General features: G+C 29.1%; 1 protein-coding gene across 2 annotated transcripts; it reads right to left on the reverse strand.

Annotated features, from left to right (window-relative positions):
- Window positions 1-3,210: 3,210 nt before the first annotated feature.
- LOC129971463 (protein NipSnap-like) lies at window positions 3,211-24,977 on the reverse strand. 2 transcript variants are annotated; one of them, XM_056085247.1, is made up of 9 exons: window positions 24,867-24,977; window positions 23,434-23,576; window positions 21,190-21,235; window positions 19,520-19,611; window positions 18,261-18,472; window positions 15,372-15,403; window positions 8,185-8,273; window positions 5,207-5,290; window positions 3,211-4,979 (listed from the first exon to the last, which is right to left on the reverse strand). In XM_056085247.1, the coding sequence occupies exons 1-9, from the start codon at window positions 24,926-24,928 to the stop codon at window positions 4,915-4,917; spliced, it is 825 nt and encodes a 274-aa protein (XP_055941222.1). In that variant the 5' UTR covers window positions 24,929-24,977; the 3' UTR covers window positions 3,211-4,914. The 2 variants fall into 2 exon arrangements, with proteins under 2 accessions (XP_055941222.1, XP_055941223.1); XM_056085248.1 differs by lacking the exon at window positions 24,867-24,977 and adding an exon at window positions 24,560-24,751.
- Between the last annotated feature and the right edge of the window lie 197 nt (window positions 24,978-25,174).

A 25,174-nucleotide genomic window follows, 5' to 3' on the forward strand; every position in this document is an offset into this window, starting at 1 on the left:
CACTATCGACATTAGTGTCATCATAATCTTCGATAACTGAACCGAATTCTTCTGAATGTGGATAGGTTTGTGGGTAAAAAATTGTAAGAAAATTTACTATAAACTTAATCAGATTTGAATTGATTATTTTCTTTTCTTCTTTTTCATTTTCATTTTTAAAATCATTATAATTATGTAAATACCATAAGACATTTTCTATTTCGGTATGCCTTTCTTCTGTGCGAATTTTCAATGTAATATATAATTCTTCAGATAGTGATGTGTGCTGTTCTTTCATTGACTGCAGCATGAAATTTATTGTTGCATTAGCTGTTAATAAATTAGAATCTCTCCGACATAATGCCTCAACAGCCAGTTTTATTCGAAGTAGAGCTGGTATAGTTCTAGATATTAAGTCGAATTCACTGTCTGAAAAATTAATTTGCAGGTCTAAGTCGATTATTGCTTTTTGGATTGGATTTCTAAATTTCAAAAATCGTTCCATCATTAGGAGTAAACTGTTCCAACGTGTCTTAGAATCTATTATTAACATATATTCTGTTTTATTTTCAGTTAGTATATATTTTTGTAATATGGCATTTTTTGTAGGGGAAAGTTTAAATATCTTAACAATTTATCGAACTTTATAAATTATAGGAAGCAATTCTTAATAGATTAATATTTTATCGTCATTAGTAATATCTTCTTCAACAATTACATTGTCATTATCTTCATTGTCAATATAACTCTTACTCTTTTCAAAGTTGGATTCCGAAGTTTCTATATCCACAATATTTGGATTCATCTGTTCTTTATATTTTTGGTATAATACATCTATTACTCCTAATTGAATTCCATGTGCATAGCACAACTGCTGATTTGCACCAATCAACTTTCCAACTTTTTTCATAATTGTTGCTCCATCAGTCGTTATGGATACAATATTTTCTTTCAGGGATAATCCCTGTTTCGCTAATTTAGATTTAAGCAATTAATTAGCTAATTAATTTCGCCCGTTAAGGAGACATAAAAACAAAAACGTATACTATTTTGCTATGTTGGCGATTCCTGAAAATATAGAGGAGACAATTTAAAAAATTTCTATTAAATACCGAAAAACCGGTATTTAAAATTGTGAATACCGGTATTACGAAATTGTAAAATGGCTCAAAATACCATTATTCGGTATCCCGGTATACCGATATTGCAATCCCTAGACATAAGATACGGCTTCAACAATGGACTGAACTCAGGAGTTGATTTTCTGAACATCGCCAAGTCATTTGGCTGAGCTTGCATAGACGGCCTAGTTTAAAAAACGACCAAAACGAGGATCCCCGACAGAATAGGCTAACTCTTCTCTCCCCACCTTCCTTTCTAGCAGCCAATTCATGGTGGGGATTAAAAATTCATTATCCCTACCAAAAACAATCGGCTACGTAATTAAGCCAATTTTATCCCATCTACAATAACTGGCATACCTGGAGGTTATAAATCTTGAGTTCAAGTACTCCACCCACCATCCTGCAAAACGGCATGGAAGATTATAAAATCAATGGCTGGCTAATTAAAGCATTAGTCATATTTTTTAAAATCTAAAATCATATTTAAAATTATAATTAAGCACATTTTTTTTTTCTTTTTGCAAAATAAAAATGGCATTTAGTAAATTAGTCAGTGCTTCATTAATATAATTCAACTAGTTTACTACATAAAACATTTGGTATACTATTTGTAGATCGTGTGATGAAATATGTAGGTTTAGTTAAGTTATATCAACGTCCCATTTTAAAGCAACACTAAGGCTATTTTGGAACGTACCTCGTGACTTTGAACCGCCGTCAAATGACGCGAACGACACCTGAGCTGGCATCCCCTCTCCACATTTCCATGCCACACCAGTGGGTGAACGTTTGGCCCCGACGGACTTATTGTGCACCAGACCTGCTTACACGACGGTTCTTGGGTGGAATCGGGTCTCGAATCTCTAACTATCTAGTTCCGAAGCCGAGACCTTACCAGCAGGCCACCGCTACCAATTTCGCAAGTAGTTACTTTTTCAATAATAGATTTTCACTGAGAAGGGAATTTTTCAAAATATTTACTAAAAATTAATCAAAATTTTCACATTCCCCTCCCTACCAACTTAGGATATTACTAAGCAAAAAGCATTTTTATGTCATTTTAAATTCAAGATACAAGAGTTTTTGTGTTTCTTATTTTGTTTTCATGCAATATTTTTTTTCTAATTTTAATAAATGTTAAAAAATATTAAAATTAATTTGTTTCATTTTAATATAGTTACAGTATTTATACTCATATGAATTGCAATGATATTCCAATACATTTTTGTGTGTATATGATGCTAAATCCTCAAGAATAACTTTCAAAAATTAAAATAAACAAAACAAGCCAGAAATATTAACATGCTGTTATTCAAGCTATAAATTCGAATTTTCTTTAACTTTTTTTTTGCTGAAAATAACATACAGTTTGTTTTGAAAACAACATGAACCTTTCTATTTACCCCTTATAAGAAAATTTTCCAGAGAAAAAAAAATGAAAGAAAGACATTAAAGACTACAAAATTTCTTTATTCTTACAAGATATAAATTAATGTTTTTCAAATCAGAGAAATAAAATATGCGTTTTGTATAAAAATCAACTTTCCAAAAGAAAACCAAACCAAAATTTTATAGGTTTGCATATATTAATACTAAGCTGGGGTTCTCAATTCAATCATTTGACTAGTCAAGGATTAAATGAATAGCTAAAGTTACAATTTTTATTAAAAATAAAAATATTTTGTAATTCACTTTTTTAAATACAAAAACTTGATACTTCAGAATCTCAAAAAGTAGTAGGAATAACAAGAATAAAAATAAATAGAGCCAAAAAATTTATACTCACGTATTACCAATGCTTAAATAATACTGATAAGACATAGCCCCAGTATTGGAATTTGAAAACATTAATTTTGCAAAACTGTAACATGTTGCAAAGCAAATGGAGCTTTCATAAATGCGTAATATTAATATGAAAATATTAGAAACTATTTTTAAGTCAAAGAGTAAAGAAGGAAAAATACTTTCATTTTATGCCATTAATTGGACATGTATTCCTTTATGGCAAAACAGATCTTCTTATGCATTTTTTGAAAATGCAAAATAAGACAATGTAATATAATAACAGAAATAAAATATGTGCAAATAAAATAATAAGTCTCTTAAAAAGTTGAGAATCTATTTAATTTGTTGAAATAAACATTTCGTTTAAAAATGAAACAACTTAAAAACAGTATATACCAATCTTTCATGCACCTTTACGTATTTTGTATTGAGTCAGTCATGCAATAATTAGGCGCAAGGGGGAATGGATGCCCTGAGTGCTGGTCTCTAAAGAAGCAACAGAATGATAAAATTTATATCACTTTTATGGGTTAAAAAATAATAACAAAACCTTATTTTTGCTTATATTTGCTAAGCCTTAAATGACAAATGAGGACAAAAAAAATTTATGCTGTGAGAACCGACTATCTTTGCTAAGTCACTGTTTGGATTTCATAGATTTTTAGGTTTTCAATTACAAATAACTGACATTCTTTTCAGCATTGAAAATATTATTTTTCAATATGAACTGCCTTTAAAAAATCATGTTCCATAAAAAACAAATACATAAAATTAAATTAACACTCAATAACAATTTAGATGATAGTATAGGAAAGGCTGCAGAGAATGTGCCAGTTAAGTAATTCTTCATGTGCCCTTTAATTGTAAAATTAAGAAAATATTCATTTACACAAATAAATCACCTAAAATTTTTGAATACACTTGTAAGAAAATCTTTGAATAAATAAATTTCAGGCTATGGACAAGGTACCTTTATCTTTATGCATTTTGATTTTAGATTTTATTTTGTGTTAATGATGGCAACAGTCCTTTGCCCTATTTTGCATTAGATTTACGTAAATAAAAAAAAGTTTATTTTTTCATTTGTCTTTCCTTTAATTTTTTATTTATTTTGATATACATTATTTATTACCTGTAAATGTATGGGAGAATAAAGTGTTAAGAGAACAGAACTTTTCATTTATACCTGCAACAATTTAAGATTAAAGGCAAGAAATACAAATTAGATAAAAATATTCCAGATACAACAAAATACAGAAATAAAATCAGAAAAAATACTTTAAATCAAAACAATGAAAACCATATTAGTGAAAATACATAAAAACATTTTGTTCACATAATATGTGCTGTAACATATCAGAATATAAATATATTACAGGACTTACTCTAAATAAATAATTCATCTTCCAGTCAGATCGTTTACGAGATTTTTGTCTTCATCTGGAATAAATACTTTGATAAAATGAAAGACAAAGAAGAAACTACATATTTCATGCCAAAATATTTCATATCATGCTGTAGCATAAAAAATTGAAATCAAGTAAAACATTTGTAACATGTAATAAGCAAAAATGTATTAAGATTTACAAACAATTCTTATAATTCCAGGAAATTAAAAGTTCAATCAATTAATAGAATTTGGCTTATGAGGAATAGTCAGTTTATAAATAAGAAAATTTCAATGTACAATTCTGGCATACCATCAGAAATTGATTATATTATAAAATAAATTGGCAGTATTTATAAACACTTTCTATAACTAAAAACCTAAAATTCAGAGTCACTCATACAGAAAAATATCTGTCATTTTCCATACCAAACAGGAGAGTTTAAACAGCGTGTAAATAGAAGATTTTCTTTTAAAGTTCCAATTTTACAAGTAAAATTACAATTGTTTCATAAAAAAGAAAACCTTCTGAGCTCTTTTTTCCATTGATAATTGTGCAAATCTATGGATGGAATCCATTGAGGAAGGGTCAACCAAGACAGCTTCATCTACTTCTACAGAGATTCTATTCCCAAAAATCTACTTGATAGGTGAAAAACTTGTAGGTGCCATCCACCTACTCTGCATTTCTCGAATCAGTGGAACTGAAAGAATAATAACTCTGGTTAATGAAAAAAACTATATATTTTAACAGTTTGTACAGATTTCAATAGCATAAATGGAGAGCAATAAAAAATTATCAAAATAGAGAGTAGAAAATATTTTGTCTGTTTTTTTAAAAATCTTAAAATTTTAATTTCTATTCTGGAATATGAAATTAAAAAAAAACTTCCATGTAGAATGTGATCATTATATAAAAACATTTCCTTACCTGTGTGAGCAACACATTCATCCCATCCTGGTTTTCTCCATGCAGCATCTCTGATATCCTTTCGCATTTGAAGATTCTTGTAACCTAAGAAAATTTTAATTAATTTTTACCTCTGCACTCACACAAATAAAGCATTTACTTTAAAATATTTTTCATTTTCTTTCCTCTCACAATAGAAGATTTGGAAAAAAATTTCTAAAAATGAACAAAAATGTCACAAAAACAGCAGTGACAGTTTAAATTGCTTTCAAAATATTTCTAGTTATTTAGGTTTCTACTGCAAGACAGAAAAATCTATATGTGAAGAGATGCGTGTAGCCTTAGTTTACAGTTCTTTATTATGTTCTAAACAGTAATCTCACTTGATAACCATGCAGTTTAATCAAATCGCACTAGTGATAATTGTTTTTTGTAATAATCCTTTTTTCATAAATTATCCATAACAATTTTAAGTACAAAACTGTACATTAAATTGGGCTTATGTTTAATTTTAGTAAAATGTCTTATGCATTATTCCTTCAATAAAGTATTTTTAAGCATCGAATTGTAACAGACATTAAAGATACGCTACTTTAATAGTCTTACATCTATTCTGTTTATTGTGTACTAGCCGCCTTTGGCGACCAGCCGGTTCGCCAATCTTAATGTTCGTTAAAATTTTAATAATTAAATATTTTATGCAATTTCTACTTTAATAGCTTCTTCATCAAAATATTTTAAAACTTCAAATTTTGATTATCATATAATTCATTCATAATATTATAAAGGCCTTCAGTCATAACGTAATATGTATCTCTCTCATTTTCTGTTAGCACCCGTAGAATTTATGCTTTAAATTAAAGTGGAAAGAATTTATCTTCAATTAATATAATAATATTTTTTACTGAAACCAAGCATTTTTTTATAATCTGATTACTGAAAATAGAGTCACTCAGCGTTTAAACTTTATGGGCACTAAAGAATATCTTTTTAAATTTATGTAATATCTCAAGAGTTGGTCAACAAAATTTTCTTAGATTCATTATGAGCAGATCGATTCATTAACAATGTTTAAATTTAAATGCATCAAACACTAAGAAAATAAAACGAATCGTTTAAAATAAACGGTTGAAAACGGTAGAATTTATGCTTTAAATTAAAGTGGAAAGAATTTATCTTCAATTAATATAATAATATTTTTTACTGAAACAAAACATTTTTTTATAATCTGATTACTGAAAATAGAGTCACTCAGCGTTTAAACTTTATGGGCACTAAAGAATATCTTTTTTTAATTTATGTAATATCTCAAAAGTTGGTCAACAAAATTTTCTTAGATTCATTATGAGCAGATCGATTAATTAACAATGTTTAAATTTAAATGCATCAAAAACTAAGAAAATAAAACGAATCGTTTAAAATAAACGGTTAAAAAACGATGCACTTAAAACTATAAGCATATACAAAAAATATATAACTAACATAAATACAATTTACTTACAAAAGCATGCAACTAACCCAAAAATAATTTAAATCATCCATTAATAACGTTGTCATGGCAACAATCAGAACAGAATGCGCATGCGTGAATTTTCTTCGCCAGTTACGTAACGCAAATACGTGATTTTTTTTCTACGCCAGATGGGGTAACGCTATGCGGATTAGAAATTTTTAATTTCCTTTATTCTGTTTTATTTTAATTCAAAAGTACTTCAGAATGAATCTGAAAGATTGATTCATTAACAATGTTTAATTTTAAATGCATCAAACATTAAGAAAATAAACAGAACCGATTGAAATAATCCGCCGAAAAATTTTAACCCTAGCCTCATTACTGTTGGGAGAAAAAAAAACTGAAGCCTTTCTCGTTTGGGGATAATGGAAGATTTTTTTGGCGGAAAAGTTGGCGGTGGGGAAAATGGAAGATTTTTTTGGCGGGAAAGTTAGTTTTTAATTAATAATTAAAATTCTAATTAAAAATTCGAAAAAAGAAACCCCAGGTGCACATTCCCAACCTCCAAGGTATACATGTACCAAATTTGGTAGCTGTATGTCAAACGGTCTGGCCTGTAGAGCGCCAACAAACACACACACACACACACACATTGAGCTTTATTATAAGTATAGATAATATCTGTTTATATGCATTATTTTAATGGAGTCAAACCTCCAAACTTCTCATTGCCATTAAACATTATTTGCTATTAAAGATTTCAAACTGTAGGTTCCCTTTGTTGTTAAAGGAATTTCATTTCATTTTTTTTTTTTAATTCCTCATGTAAACTGTGGATATAAAAAGTAGACTTCTTATTCCTTTGTTTTCAACAACTGAAGAAAATGATTTGCATCAATGAAATCAATTGTTGAAAATTATATAAAATAATATATTTAAAAATTGTCAAAATTTAAATTGAAAAATTTACATCACATCTAGGCTGGAATAGATAGCATTTTTTTTTTAATTCTAAAATGTTGTAAAAATTAATTTTGTGCACAAATATTTTTTTAAATGATAAAAAAAGGCCAACTTTTCAGTTTCTTTATCTTCAAAATTTCAGTTTAAAACCCCCATCCCACCCTAAAAAATATCTGGTATGCATTTCCATCTTCCAATGTATATTAAGGAAAAATTTGGCAGTTGTAGTTTAAAACATCTAGAGATGACCACTTTTTATTGTCTTTACCAAATTTAGATTTATATTTTATTGAACATTATTTAACAAATTTTATGAGACAAATATTTTATTTTCAAAACCACTGGAAAAGAAATAGATGGATAAAAATTCTCTTCAAAAGAATTGATTTTATAATAATATATAATATAAATAATATGGTGTGCCCAAGTACAAATTCTTTGTAGCTTCTAAATTAAATTTATCATTTATAATCAGTTTCTTCATTGCCAACTTCAGAAACAAATTATCTTCTGATATAAATGTAAATTTTATGTATAATTACCATAAAAAACAATGATCTATATAGAAAAAATGTATACATACTCCATATATGATGGACCATATATAGTTGACCTATTTGGGAAAAGAAGCCGGCAACAGCACTTTCTTTTCTGTAAGTTACACCTCTAGCCCTGAAATAATACAAGACATTTTTTACAAACTCAGGTTCTGCAAAGAAATCTTTACGACGGTTATTGGAATAAACATCTTTATTAACAGCACAGCACAGAGACATACACAAAAAGACGTACAGTTTTACAGAGAGAGGTGCATTTATACTATAATTCTACATATGACATCATTTTGTGATGTAATTAAGAACCAATCCGCGACCGGCGCACATGACATCGCTTTAATCCTTGCGTCATAGTTTGAAGCCACGTTCGTGATCAGGGAAAGTTCAAGTATAAATAAATGGAGTTGCAACATTCTCCCACCCTTTTGAGTGTATTGCTATCACTCAAAAGCATGTAAAACCTCATTAAATAATCCAAGTCTTTCAGGTATTTTAACTAATCTACCTGATTTAGTGATTCTATTTCTTATGACTGCATTACTGGTTAATTCATTTTCTTTAACACTAGATGTCGGAACGCCATCAATTTTTACAATTTCATTATTTATAAACGGTACTTCGAGTGGATAAACTCTTTGAATTGGACGAATCAGTTCAGAGTTCTTAAGTTTTAATTTCAAGGTACGGACTTTACCATCCCTACCTGGAAGCAGACTTATTACTTTTCCTAAAGGCCAATACACGCGCTTTTTGGATGGTTCTTCAATCATCACGACTTCACCAACTTTGAAATCATGACCAGACTTTCCTGGGCGTTTTTGACGTAGTTGACCAAGATATTCTTTCCTGAAACGTGATCTAAAATCATGGATCAGTTTTCTACGATACCTTATTCTTTTCTGAAACTTAGAGAATTCACTTAAATCTAAATCTATGGTATCATATGAAGATTTCCCGTTTAAAAACAAACTTGGCGTTAATGGTATTAAATCATTCGGATCTTCCGAAATATAGGTTAATGGACGAGAATTCACCACCGCTTCACAATCACACAGAACAGTTAAAAGTTCTTCATATTTTAAAATTGCCTTACCTAAAGTACGCTTCAATAATTCTTTAATTACTCGTACTAATCTCTCCCACCATCCTCCCCACCAAGCGGCAGTTGGAGGATTGAACTTCCATTTAATAGGTTTAATGTCGGTCTCTCGCATTATCCCATCCCAATCTAGATTTTTCAATTCACTATTGGTGCCAACAAAATTAGTTCCGTTATCTGTATATATAGTTTCTGGTCTAGTACGACGTGCTATAAACCGTCTTAAAGAAAGCATGAAACACTCAGTGGACAATGAACTTACTAGCTCTAGATGTATCGCCCGATAAATGGCACAGGTATAAAGTACTATCCACACCTTACCTCCATCTCTAGTAAAAAGAGGTCCTGCCAAATCAATACCTGTGATGTCGAACGCGTTAGCATCTTTAACACGATCTGCAGGCAGACTCACCGGATCACTCATAGGAGAGTTTGAGCTATATCGACGACAAGGCACACACTTCATAACTACTTCCCTAACCGTTTTTCGCGTTTTCATTATCCAGAATTTTTCACGCAGTATAGACGTAAGAATTTGAACCCCAGCGTGACAGTTTTTTAAATGATAATATTCAATTAATCTTGTGGTTAAAAGGCATTTACTAGGCATCAAAATAGGAGCAATAAAATTTGGATCATCTTTTCTCTCGGTTATTTTAGTTTTAACTCTAAGGATTCCCTCATTGTCTTTAAAGACATTTACAATGGGTATCGACTTCAAATTAGGAAACATTTTACCTTGCACTAACCGAATTAACACCCTTTCAGCTTTTTCTATATCGTCCGACGATAGTTTGGAAAGTTTCCTTTCCTCAACAGGAACCCTAGAATTATTGATGAATCTTAAAATCCAACCCATTAAACGAACTATTGAATTGTATTTGGAAAATCGTACAGCATACCACGGGACCACTTCCTCAGAAATATTTACATTAACTAATTCAGACTTCCTTTTTTCCAAAATAACATCCTTAGGTTCACAATTAATTTCACTGGCAGGCCACTGTTCTCTACTTTTTTTTAACCATTGAGGTCCCTCCCACCATTTAGAATCTAACATCTGTTTGGGGGTACAACCTCGTGATAACAAATCTGCTATATTCATATTACCTGGAACATGCCTCCATGACTGAAATTTGGTAAGTTCCCTTATTTCTTTTACCCGATTGGCCACAAACACAGACCAATTTCCTTGCTCTCTTATCCACCAAAGAGCCACTTCTGAATCGGTCCAGTAAGTTACTTTTATTTCTGGTAGATGTAAAGCACGGACAATTGAATTTGCAAGTCTAGCTCCAATGCAACAGGCCATTAATTCTAATCTAGGAATGGTAAGAGATTTCAAGGGGGCTACTCTAGTCTTAGAACGTAAAAGTGAAACTTTTACATCATTTTCTACAACAGTTCGAACAAATACACATGCACCATATGAGCTTTTAGATGCATCAACAAAAACATGGATTTCAGAAGTTCCATTTATGGCAATATATCGAGGCACAGTAACTTCTTTTAACAAATACATTTCATTTATCCATTTCACAAATTTATTCACAATATTTTTAGGTAATTCTGAATCCCAAGGCAGTTTTAACCTCCAAGTTTCTTGCAATAATAATTTGGGAGGCAATGTAGCTGGAGATAACAACCCGTTTGCGTCAAAAACTTTTTGCACTGATGATAAAATGAACCTTTTAGTAATTTTTGTTTCACACGTTAAGATTTCAAAATTTATGTTACATCTCAAGGTATCTTCGTCTAAATTCCATAACATGCCTAAAACTGACGCATCTCCTGTATGTTGAGAAACATATTTACAAGCTACATTGCTTTGCCAACCTCGTAAATTAAAACAACCTTTTGACAATACCTTTTTAGCAGTATCAATGAAATTTTCTTCCTCCTTTACATTATGTACACCAGATAAACAATTGTCAACATAAAATGAACATTTTAATTTCTCTACAACATCATAGTATTCAAGTGGGGCGTTATCTAATAGATGCTTTATGGATGCGTTTAATAGGAAAGGAGAAGAATTTAAACCAAAAACAATTCGACAATGTCTATACACCAATTCTCCCTCTTTACTAGGGTAAAAAAATCTAAGATAGTCTCTATCTTTTGGATGTACTGACAACATTAAAAAAGCTTTCTCTATATCTGCACTTAATCCTATAGGATAGAGTCTAAACCTATCTAAAATATCGGGTATTACTTCTAAAAGATTTATACCTTTATATAAACATTGGTTTAATGATGGTTTACCCCTTTCACAAGCCGACCCGTCAAAACAGGGACGGTACTTTGTGGTTTCACTTTGCAGTTTTATTACGGGCTTATGCGCCAAATAATGACATTTAGTTGCTTTTACTTCCTCTTCCGGTACACTTTCAATAATCCCCAAATTTTCCCAATCCTCGAAAACCTTTTGATACTCTCTGAGAAAGCCATTACTTGCAGCCCGTTTGATCACTTTCTCATGTCTAACCCAAGTTAAACCTTTGTTATCAGGTAAATTAGCTGGATCATGTTTCCACGGAAGCTGTAACTCGTACCTTCCGTTAGGAAGAATTGTTAACTTCTGCTGAAAATCATTTAAAGCTTCTTCATAAGAATTGTGTTTGCTTTCCACTAGTGTTGGATTTGAGATGCCTAAATTTTCGAGATCCCAGAGATCAGTTAATTTAATACTTCTTACATACATTGCAAGTGTTGTCATAACATTTCTATCAATATGACACACTTCATTCTGCATTCCTATAATTGTATTTCCCAGTTTAGTCTCAACCACAGATAAACCGGAATCTAATTCACAACATTTCTTCAGTAAAATTCGACCCAACACGTTCGAACCCACTAACACATCGATCTCTAAATCTTCGCTGAATGAATCCGAAAACTCTATGTTCAATTCTCTTAAATTGTTAAGAATTCGCTGATCTGTTATTTTCGGGACACTGTTGCATATCTTTCCCTCTGAAAGAACTTCTAAACAACAAGAGTAATCTCTATTCAAAGCTGACAGCTCGATAGAATAAACTCCATGTTGCTTAGGCTTCGTTTGCGTTCCTCCAAACAGGGAGTGAATTACGTTTTCATATCTATGTGGTATTAATCCCAAGTGCGCAATTAATCTTTCACTCACGTGAGAATACTGGCTAGCTGAATCTAAAAGAATTCTTACGCGTTTTTCTCGACCTTGACCTCGCGCAATTACGCAGAGAGTCTGCAAATAAACTGTTCGATTTCTGCTACATTGATTAGAAAGAGTAATAGTGGAAGGAGAATTTTTAACACTTGGAGATTTATCAGGTTTTTTACTACACATAATATCATAATGAGATAAAGAGCAGAAATTACACTTCAGTTTAGATTTTAAGTCACACTGCCTACTGATATGATTTGATTTAGTTAAACATGAATAGCAGGCTCCCTTTTTAGACAATATTTTTAACTTTTCATTAAGAGATATTTTCTTTGCTGAAAAACATTTATGGCTTGGATGGGGTTTATCACAAAAAATACAGACAACTTTATTGTCAGTGGATTTTAAGCTTACCAGGGCTGCGGTAGTAGCCATATCTCCACTAATCTCGTTTAGAGGGGCAGGAACATATTCTTTTTTACGGGTAATTTGATTCGCTGCAAATCCTGTTCTTGCTAACACAACCATCTCTTCACCCTGCACCTCTTGACGGAGAAAAGTCATGAGATTCTCTAAGGAGCGAGTGTTCTTTTCGGCGGTGTTGTCGCATAATTCGTGGTGATTTCTGTTGCGTTCCCACGTCTTAAGCACTTCTTCGGGCAGGCAGCTCTCAACCAGGGGGGCTAGGAAATCGCCGAACTTTTCCTTTGTTCGTCCTAGGCTCTCCAGGGCTCTCAGCTTTCCCTCCAACTCGTCATATAGTCTTGAAAGGTCTGTTTTCGCTCTACTGGACACAGCATTCTTCATAACCATTGTCAGAAGATCCCGAACATAAATTTGGACGAGCAGATCTTCTCTTCCAAACCGCTCTTTCAATTGCGCCACTGCCTTAGGATAATTCGCTGCAGTAGCCGGAAAACTAAGAATGAGTCTCTCCGCCTTTGACTTGGGTTCGACAGAAGCCACAAGATACTGCATCTTGTCTTCGTCAGGGATGTCCTGGTCGTCGTGAATTTTTTGGAACTGGCTCCAAAACGAAAGGAACTCCTTTGGGTCTCCATCAAATTTCCTCAGTTCGAGCTTGGGTAACTTGAACTTTCTTGGTGTGTCTGGTACTTCAGAAATAACAGTCTCTTTCAACTTCTTATCGATGAGAGAGTAGTATTCTAAATACCTTTAGAATACTACTCTCTGCCTCTCTGCCTTCTGCCTCAGTGAAATCAGCCTCGAACTCTCTTCCATCATCTTCTAACTGTAGCAAAGCTCCAGACACTGCTTCTTGCACAGCTTCTAATCTTAAATATTTATCTTTCAATTGCACTTGTAGCAACGAAATCTTTCCTAAATCTACTACATCATTCTTAAGCTCATTTTCTATCTTATTTGCGACTAAGGTAAATGCAGTCCTTAGTACTCGTCTCTGCGCCTTTTGTGCTTTAAGATCCATAACTAATTCTATTTATCAAATTCTATTTCCAATAACACGTCCTGTCACGGACGCCAGATTTTACAAACTCAGGTTCTGCAAAGAAATCTTTACGACGGTTATTGGAATAAACATCTTTATTAACAGCACAGCACAGAGACATACACAAAAAGACGTACAGTTTTACAGAGAGAGGTGCATTTATACTATAATTCTACATATGACATCATTTTGTGATGTAATTAAGAACCAATCCGCGACCGGCGCACATGACATCGCTTTAATCCTTGCGTCATAGTTTGAAGCCACGTTCGTGATCAGGGAAAGTTCAAGTATAAATAAATGGAGTTGCAACAACATTGACATTTAGGTAATGTAAATTTAGGATTAATCTGTTACGAATTTGGTTATAAAAAATGATGCAGTAAGTTAATGAAGTTTATTAAAATAATTCTAACCTAAATTAATACAATTATGAAGTGAAAACTTTATTAGGAATTTATCACATAACTGTGACAAAATGATAGTTGTGGAAGAAATACAGCTAATGCAAAGACATAGAATTTGCAAAGAATGGCCTCTATTAAAATATTCCATTCTTTGTATTTCAAATACTAACTGGTTAAAAATTATTATATATACCTGTTCTACTATATCACCTTGAATAGTGACATTTCTGAACATAAAAATCTCAATATTTAAAATAAATCTTTTATAAAAGAAATATAGTGCATGTCAAATCAGAATAAACAAAGCATTAAATGCAGGTTAAAGAAATATTCAAAACATCTTCAGACGGTTTTTATAAAATAATTCACTTTTAATCATTTAAGAAATTTATAACATACCAACAAAAATTATTATATCATATATCACATACTATTTGATATGAATAAACAATGATTAATTGCTTGAAAACATCATGCACTAAAACATATAAAATTAAAAGCATGCATAGTTACAAACTTTTCCCTCAAGATTTATTTCTTAAGATTCTATGATTTTGTGCAAATTTTATACACATCAACAGAAAACATGCTAATACCTATAAGGGGGGGGGGGGAAACCAGTGAAAATTTCTAAAATGCAAGGGTAAAATGATCAATAATAAAAAAAATTTCAAAGTGTGGATAAATAATTTTTACAACAAATTTTTTCAATTCCAAACAGAAGCTTTATCAAAATTGAGTTGCTAAAACAATTAAATTTATATTTCAGGAAAAAACTTTTTTTTTTTCAATATAACAAAATATTTTTCTTGCTGGCTATCAAAATGGCAGAGTAATGAAAATTCAGAGTAATGAAATGCAGAGTAATGAAAAATCAAAATTCATTTATTTCAGACAGACTCAAAAAAATAGTAAAAACATTTATAAGAGAAAAAAATTCTTTAAAAAAAAAAATTCCCAATCAATTTTTTTAACCCTTTAACTTAATGTCATTTTCTGAGTAATTTCAGTTCTTTAAAAACTTCTACAGAAAGAGAAGGGGGAAAAAGGCAGAAAAAGAAGCACAGCATGCAAAAATTTCAGCTAAAACTCACCAGTTGTTTCCCCACTCTATCATTGTGCCTGGCTGCACGGACCAAAGAAAAGAATACATTAACATTCAAATATATGAAGCATGATATTGTCAACAACACATATATGGAGGAAAAATTACACAGGCAATAATACAAAGCAAAATAATGCAAGTATACATGCCGAACACTTTATAAAGTGTTTGATATGCTTCAATCAATCTTTTTTGTTTTAGAGAAATGTAAAATTTAAAATGTTTTATACCACTGAACACTGTTATTTGTTATATGCTCACATATAAGAATATATAACAAAATGAAAGATTTCAAAGAATTTTATGTAAAAGCCTGGGAGTCTAAACTGGAGGGAAAAAAAGGGTTTTAATATATTCTCTTAAAAATGATTAAATTCAACAGACAGAGATTTAATACAAAAATGAAAAAAAAAAAAAAAAATTAGTTGGTTAATTTTAAATTCCAAACAAAGAGAACAAAAGGGATACTGGAGATATTAGTTATCTATATAAACTAAACAGAAGTTGCACCCAAAGTATGATAAAAAGCCACAATAGTAAGAAAAGAACAACATTATATATATCACTATCAAAACATATTTATGATCACAAAGTGTAAGCATGTAATAAATAATACTTAAGATGTTCCATAATACTTCAGTTTACTCATAAATTAAAGAATGTGACATACTTCTGACACATTCGTTTTTTAACTAATTACCTGAGTGTCACTGGAAAATGGTAATTTAGTTGATTCAGCAAAAATGAAATTTTTATTATTTAACATAAGATCCAGAAAATAAAATTATTACTTAAACTTGTATGAAATATGGCAATAAAGTTTTCAATAAAGGATCTTTTTATTTATTTGAATAATTTTCATACTGTTGAATGAAGCAGCAAAACAAAGTTAATTTTTATTAAAGGGTACATTGACTTTAGTATGACAATGTTACATCAGTTACGAATTGTAGTTACAGTTGTTATGTCAGTTACAAATTGTAATTTAATTAGTTGTTTTAGAAATTAAATATTCAGTTAGAATTTCAGCATGTATATGCGTAATAACAGTACTGGCAAAAGATTTCATATTTAAATAATTTTGTATTTCAAATGCATAAAACACAAAATATTTATGCATGAAACAGAAATGCTACTAAGCTAAATCTGAAAGTATATAACATAAACTAATTGGGTTGCCAAATATGTTTTACTTTTTTTTTTATTTGAGGTTTGTTTATTATAAAATTTTGTGCCTCTGTGTCCCCCCCCCTTTTTTTCCCACCAAAATTTCCCCAAAGTTCTATATAATACTTATTTACGTGCATATCCTTTGAAAATTTGTTTGGATCAATTAATTGCACAATCACATAATCGAGAATCTCTTTTTAACATAATAATGCTTTTAATACAGCATTCTTAGCATAATTTGGTGAATTTGCAAGTAAAGTTGAATCTTAAATATTGTCATGCCACAAGGTTTTGGACTAAAAATATTTTGAATACATTTTTACTTGCCTTAATACATTTTATTTTATTCTGATAAAATCAAAATTATATTTTAATCTTGATGCACTATATTTTACTCAGAGCACATTGCCGAAATGAGATATTTTAAAATAATAGTATGCATGGCTATGAAATAAGGAATGAAAATAAATATTTTAAGATAATATGGCTTGTACAAAAAAGTAGGTTGTAGTAGGTTGACAAAAGTATGTCAGCAGTAAAATTCATGAACTCAAAAAGTTCAGGATGTTCAACACAAGCATTTTGTGCTTTAGTTATATAGTAAAAAAAATTATGTATGCTTTTGGAAAAAGTTTTTTTTTACCAACTAAAACTAAATTCTGCCATACAACCAAAATTTTTTTTATTTATAAAATAACATCCAAAATGTAATTTATTTAAGATATTATGTTTTTGAATTATTGTGTTTATATGCATGCAAATGAATAAACCATTCACAGATTACTTCTGAGATTCTATTTCATATATTCACTTTTTTTTCCATCTAGCTCTTTTATGCTTTGCAAGTTTCATAGCTACTTGCTCTTATAAATACCCTCTGTGAATTTTCCCTCTGTGAATAGATTTTGTTTAAAATTTGATAAAATCTACTATGCTGGTATAAAGACTATTTATCAAATTTCATTCATTTTACTCAAAGCTTTTTTCAATTATCTTGTTCACAAGCATGCATAATAATAATATTTTTTTTTTTTTTTTTTTTTGGTCTCCGCGAGGTCTGAAACATGAAATTTCATCAAAAGTCAAAATTGATTTTTTCACAATTATAATAATTTCTCTTTATGTAAATGAGAACTAAAAAATAAAATTGCAATAAAAAAAAATTCTCTCCAATATAACTATATGGCAGAGAATTTTTTTTTTTAAATTGTGAATTAGCTTTATATTAGTAATTACATGCAGGATCAATTTGTTATTAAGGGACATCTCTTGAGAGAGTTAGATACTAATGGGTTTCCAATAACTTCTCTTGCAATTAGGATGATAAGCATCACAGGATTCGATTTCATCATTGCTCAATTTATCAGAGAACCTTTTGGATATTTTTTAATGAAATTCATTGACTATTGTATGCTGTAAATATTTTTAGATATCCATATTCCTAATATGTTATGACATGTTACAGAAAATAGGTCTGATTGTACATTTTTACCAAAATTAATTATTGTGTTATAATCTGTAATATAATAGGCTGCATTTGATACCATCTTTAAAAAAATGTTACACTTTCAAGTGAAGTTTACAACATATGGTTTGAAATCCATAAAATGATAACTGATTCCAAATTACTTAACAGCATCCAATTTAGCTTTATTCGAATGAAATTAGAGAATCCTAATTAAAATCAATGAACCAAGACAACACTTACCTTGAGAACATACGATCTCATCTCATACATATTATTATCTCCTCGAGGTTCTGGATGCCCCCAGAAGCTGAAAGAGAGCATGAATTGGTTCTCCCTGTGCCGCAGATATCGAATACGGTCTTTAATGAGATTTTGTAGATCCTTGTCTGTATGGCAAAGTTCTAGGAATTGGTGAGCATGTGGGTAGCCATGCTTGTAGCGCCATATATGAACTAGAAATATCGATAAACAATCATCATATTTTAATAAGTGAATATTGTTTAATTCAATCATGTACAGTTTTTAATTATATCAATAATCAGAATTTTTTTAAATTGATATGTTAAAAGCAAAAATATCTAGAATTGATTTAATATCCTTTTGAAAGAATTATGAATTTTTCATATGATCCTGAAGCTTCTACACACTCAATTACAGTCGAAGGTGAATAACAACTGTGTGTTAAAAATGAAAAATATGTAAAACATCAAATGGCACTAAAGTGAAAAAATATTTTATAAAAAAATATAAATAGTAATAAAATTTTCAGAAGGAACCCTACAGGCAAGTGGGTGTAGAGCTGCTACCTTTTCCAAAATCTCCTTAGATCATTAAAAAACATACGTTACTTTTATTTTTCAAGGTGAAATGTTTTTTCAATATATATACATATATATTTCAGTAACAATTATTCTAAGAGATTATACTGAAGTACTATACTATATATAAGATTATACTGAAATGATAAATTCCAAAACAATTCAATATTCTGAGAGTACTATAACAGAATATGAAATACATTAAACTGAAAACTCCAGTATTGCAAAGTACAAAAACATATCAAGATGCATTTATCACACAAGAATTGAAAGCATAATTTCTTGCAATGCCTTGTCTATGTTTTAATTTGACAAGGCATATGCAGATGTATCAAAGAATCTGCAACTGATGCATGGATCTTCTACAGTAAACATTTTTATGTAATTTCAGTCAATATTCCATACAGTTATTTATATGGTAAAAAACAGGCTAACGCAGAGCAGTAATGTAACACAGAATACTAATAATGTAACACAGAAGTACATTTGAAAATTTTTTTATATACTAAAAAAGTTTAGCTTAAAGCGTACTAAAAAAGCTATTTTTATAAAGTAATACAACACAGATGTTTGTTGTTGTTTGACTTTTGGAAGAATAGATTCAATGTTTATTAGGTTAAATGCCTATGAGTTATTTCAAATATTTATTATTTTAGCACTGCGGCATATGCAAACACTTACTAAATTGATCTTGATCTCCTATTTCTACTCTAAAACTGCCAACCAATTCAGCTCCATCTGACTTTTGGGAAGCAGTTTTTGAATACTGTTCACTACAAATGCAACGAAAAAAAAAAAGAAAGATAACATTAGTGAAATCATAGCTGGAAAGAAAAAAAATATACAATAAAAATGTTTACAATTATAAAAGTACTAAGACATTTTATTATCAGTATATTTTCCATATGAAAAAGAGGTTGTTGACAAGGGAAATTGTGGTTTGTTGTCACAATTGGGGGTCAGGCAGAAAAATATGGTTCCTCACACTGGTTCTAAAAAAAATCTCACACTGGATCTCCTTTAATATTCACTAAATTTTACAATTAAAAAATAATTAATGAAACAATTATAACTACCTTTCATTTCAGATATTTGCTTCCACCACTACAGGATGATTTTACTCCACAGAAGGATGATGTACAGTGAATAAAAATAGCAGTTTCTAGAGCTCTTTGTTAGTCAAATTTTTCTTTTTAGATATTCTTACTCCATATTGATGTTCATTTTCGTTGGAGTTGTACTATTTTGTTTCATATTTCAACGTATTGCTTAGTATAAAATAAACCTCTCCCCACCATTTTATCTTATTTCTATTTTTCTGAATTTAAAACCTACTGGCATTTTACAAAAGTGTAAAATGTTTCAGAATATGAAAATAGACAAATCTACCAAACCAGCAAAACACCCTATCATTCTTCTCACTTAATTATTGAAATTATGAAAAATTAAGATGTACAAATAGCTGACATTTGTTACTCGGATTCAAAAACTGGTTGCTAGAACTTGAAATTGTTTGCATTAACTGCCAATTTTAATTTGCATAATTTAATTAAACTATACACGGAATCCTCCTTACATATCATCTTGATAGTCAGGATTTTAAAAAGCCTTGATTAAAGACAACTAAAATTCTGAGCAAAATTTGTAAGGAAAAATAATTAAAACACCAACCTTAAAGTCTGATAATTTATAAAGCTTTAGCGCTTGTAGGAGCCCTATTTCTGATAAATTCATCTAAAGAAATTCTTGTAAACCATGTAAAGATATGATGCAACATAATATTACCATACATACAAGAATACTTAAACTTTGTCACCTCAACTAAATTTGTTACAGATTTATAATTATCAACAGCAAGTTCCCCATTATCCTTATACTAGTCTATGGCAAACTTACTTAAGTAAATTAATTTTTTATTTAGTAACAGAATGTAAACTAAAAAATAATTACTGTATAAAAATATTAATTACTGCAGTAAAAGATACTTTAGTAAACAATTCTGAATGAGAGAAGAATTGTATTTAGTTTAATATATTCAAAATATTTTTCTAATTTGATTACACTTTTCAATTTTCAAAAATATAGAGAAAGGAAAGCATGTTACACATTATTAATAATTAAGAAATTTTGATAAAATTCTTAATTTTTTAAAATCATTATAATTTTATGATTTATAGCTATTTATAAAAATAAAATAAATTTCTGTCAGTGTGGAGAAAATTGGAATTCTGCACATCAATTAAAGTTTTTTTTTGATACCAGGACATATTATGTTTTGATACTGTTATGACTCATTGGGAATATAAACATAAATTTTAATTGAAATTTTTTAAAAAAAGAGAAAAACTTACTAATTTTGTAAATATGGATCGATATGTTCCGGATTAACACTGTGCACTGAAAAAATACAATAAAGTTATTAATATGAAACAAATTATTAACAAAAGAAAAAATTTGATACAGATTTATTAATTTTAAACATATAATGTATCGTACAACAAAGATATTACCTTTTTATATTCATTAACATATCTGATTTGTTCATTCAAATTAATTTTTATAAATCAAAATAAATTAATAACTATAGTCTACAGTTCTCTAAGTACTAATCTTTATATCTGAAAATATATTAATATATATTTTATTACTTTTTTGAGTTCAAAGCACTGAGATATCTTGCCCAACCATGCAAATATATCATTTACAGGTTATCACTTAAAAGATGGTCTTAGAAAAATTATGATATTCAATTATATAATAATTATTACAATAATAAACTAAATATTATAATAGTCAATTATAAATGATAATTTAAGAATTATCATTATTGTTTAAAAAATAATAATTACCAAATATAGTGCAAAATGTGTCAATAAGGGTTTTTACATTCTATAAAGCAAAAATTCAATTATTCATTCTTTTCAATAACTAAAAATGGAAATAAACTAATTAATTAAAATTTTACTAATATATACATGAAAATACTAGGCAAAAAATTTCAATAGACTTTTATGTTAATGTGCCATTAGACAAAAACCTGTGAAATTTTAGTCATAGTTTGCCAAATTACAATGATGTCCTCTCATCTTCAAATTAAAACAATAAATGTACTGCTGACGGAAAAATGTCCAAATCCAAATGAGACCTCTTAAATGAAATATTTTAACCCTTATTGTGGCAAGATTGTTTTTTTGAGGAAAAGAAAAAAAAAAATGTATATAGGTATGCATATATAAAAATGTGTAAGAACAAACATTTAGGCATGTGTATTTTATAATAAACATACATATTTAGGGGTACAAACATAAAAATAAAATAAAACTTACCTGAGATAAACCTGAGCGGCGCATCTTGACGGTTATTTTTCACAACTGATTTAATATTACGACAGATAAACTACTATTTTTATTTTTGAAGTATAAATAAACGTCTAGAAATGTCATGTGTTTAATAAAACTAAGTTAAAAATAGTTATAGTGGTAGTATATTTTTATAAAGTTGTATGTATGGTATACTATACAAAATGAGCATAAGGGTTAATTTCAATAAGAAATGGACTTTCGATTAGCCTATATATTACTCTTACAAATATGAAATCTGGTATATAAATAATGTAATAGTAACTCAATGCACCTCAAAGTCTGAATTTTATGATAAAAAATTTTTTGTTATAAAATGTTTAATCTTTACCATAAATATTTTGTGTTTGTTTGAATGATTCTAGGGGTATATTTACTAATAGCTTCTTAAAATAATTGATCTTTTAAAGATAGAAGGGAAAAAAATTAGTGCATCACGAAAGAAAACAAATCATTATTATTTTCAAAAAAATATTTTTCATTTTTGTCATTTATTTGAATTTTAAAAATTAAAATTCTTTTATCTAGCATCCTAATTTCATTATTTTAAAACTTATCTTTAATTTAAAGTAAAGATAAACAAAAACTTTTTTTCATTATTTTTTATTTGTCTTCCTAAGATTTTCTTCACTAACATACAGGTACATTAAGCAAAGTTTTACTTCTTTGCTAATTGCTAACATATGAAAATTATTTTTACAAAATATATATTTTAAACCACTCCTTTTGATGATAATGCCATTAAATAGAAGAAAAAACAGAAAGAAAAACAGTGCTTACCATCTAAAAGTACCTGTTAAATGAAAGCATGCATTAATTTAACAACTAAATATTAAGTATAAGTTATCAAGTTTTGAATTTTGTTTTCTATTTCTGATAATATTTATGGCCAATTTAAAGAAAATCTTTTTAGATACAGCTAAATAAGGCAGAATTTGCACGATATGTATGACAGTTAAAAATTCCTATACAGTGGAATATTATAATTCTTTTAAAATATGAATTAGTGTTACATTTGCAATATATAATTTGGTGGAAACTTCAGGTATTGAATGCAATTGCAAAATCTTGCATTTTAACTTTTTTACATCTCTCAATTTTTAAACCTTTAATAACTCTCAATGATTTTGTTTTACTCTAGAAATTAATGTAATGCAGATTTTTCTTGCAAAGTACACTAATGAAAGAACTAGCATTAGTTTATTAGCATATACAAAGACAAGAAATATTACTCACATTGCATTTCATAAATTATTTCGGAAGCAGATAATAACTTTGAATGTGAATCATGGCCTGGGTCAATTTTCCGAACCATTAAAAGTTTACTAAACCATCCATCTTTGCTATTTGTGTTATTAACTTTTCCTAAAGAAAAAGATCTGCAAGAAAAATAATGTTATTTGAGGACATGTTTGCATATCAGTATAGATCCTATCAAATTTTAGATTCCCTTATTTTATTCTACTATTACTTCTAGAACTACCAGACCAGTAAAAATGAATGGCTGATATCTGTTAGATTCTATGTTTATATTGATCTCTGGTAGTTCAAGTGTTTATAACTCAGATACAAACTCTATATAAAATCCTTTACAAGCCACAATCCTCTTTTCTTCCTGATCACATTTTATTTCGGACAGAACACAGCACTTCGGTTTAAACTTAAGAATAAATATGATCACCAAGTTTATGACATTTTTGCAAACAATTCAACTACATAAGATTGCTACTTCTGGTAAATTATTTATGGAAAAATTCAAACTAAGTATTAGAATTGCTAAGTATCATTACTTTCCATCAAGACTATTTTGGCTATTCAATCTTCACTTTTGATTCAAATTTTAGGTGATCTAGATTCTTAAAAAAATACCGAAAAATCAGTCAAGGAAGTTTGACCTTTCTGTATTTCATTGGAATCAAAACTCATATTTATATAATGTTTTGACACACACATTTCATTTATTTTAAAATCAGTATATTAATTATATTTTGATTTAATTTCTGTAAAACTGGTTTGGTTAAAAACTTTTTTTTTTCACCATTTGATTATATCCCAGACAGTTTTTCTTAAAAGTAAATTTAAAATTTAGCTATTTTTTAATTTTAATAAATAGTTTTATTTAAAAAAACCCTGTATTCATCTGTCACATTTTTAATATGCTGAAATCTTTAAAATGATTGCTATCACTTTAAAATCTATCTAAATTTAAAAAAAAAAAAAAAAAATTATATTTTATTCTTTACAAATGTAAAGGTATTTTTTAAAAAGAAAAAGACATATTGCTTTTATACAAAATGCCATAACTCCAGGAAGATAAACAGAAAAATCCAAACAGTTTTCAAAATAATGAAGAAAATAAAACCTGCAACTTTTGATTTAACTTTTTTCCCTTGTTAAAAGTTTCCATATTTGAAGTTACACCACCCAGAAAAAATGTCATTATTCATTAGATCTTTCACAAATATCTTCATTATATGTCAGATTTAATTTCAAAAACTATTAAAATTAAATTGAAATATATGATTTGAATATAATCGCATAAAAAACATTTGATTTCGGTTCTTCCGACGACCTTTAAATTCGACCCCCGACCAAAGAATCAAACACAGTAAAAAGCAGACTTATACATAGCATATAGAAGGAATGGAATTAAATAAATCATTCCATACCTATTAAAACAATAACTTAGACCAGTATTTAAATTACGAATTCTATTCATTATTGAAGACATATTTATTTATTTATTATGATTCGAATTAACCGGAGACCGGAACCGGAAATGAAACAAACGATTACGATTTAACGTCATGAAATTTTTAAAATCAATACTGTATTTTTTTCAGAAATGTTAAGATCATGAAATTTATTTTAGGTTTCTAATAAATTATTTAAGAAGTTTTAATGAGTCTCATGCAGATCGTTTTAGTTCTAATTGGAAATCCCTCATATCTATTTTTATTTGGAACTTCTAAACAAC

Source organism: Argiope bruennichi, chromosome 6, assembly GCF_947563725.1.
Source record: "Argiope bruennichi chromosome 6, qqArgBrue1.1, whole genome shotgun sequence".
Lineage (NCBI taxonomy): Eukaryota > Metazoa > Arthropoda > Arachnida > Araneae > Araneidae > Argiope > Argiope bruennichi.

Bases quoted from the DNA above. Each gene is read 5' to 3' on its own strand.
- LOC129971463 (XM_056085247.1), bottom strand. From the start codon at position 24,928: ATGTCTTCAATAATGAATAGAATTCGTAATTTAAATACTGGTCTAAGT. The intron at 15,404-18,260 runs GTAAGTGTTGTC...TGGTCCGTGCAG, and splicing joins TGAGATCGTATGTTCTCAAG to CCAGGCACAATGATAGAGTG. The intron at 5,291-8,184 runs GTATGTATACAT...AAATTTTCTTAG, and splicing joins TATGGTCCATCATATATGGA to GTTACAAGAATCTTCAAATG.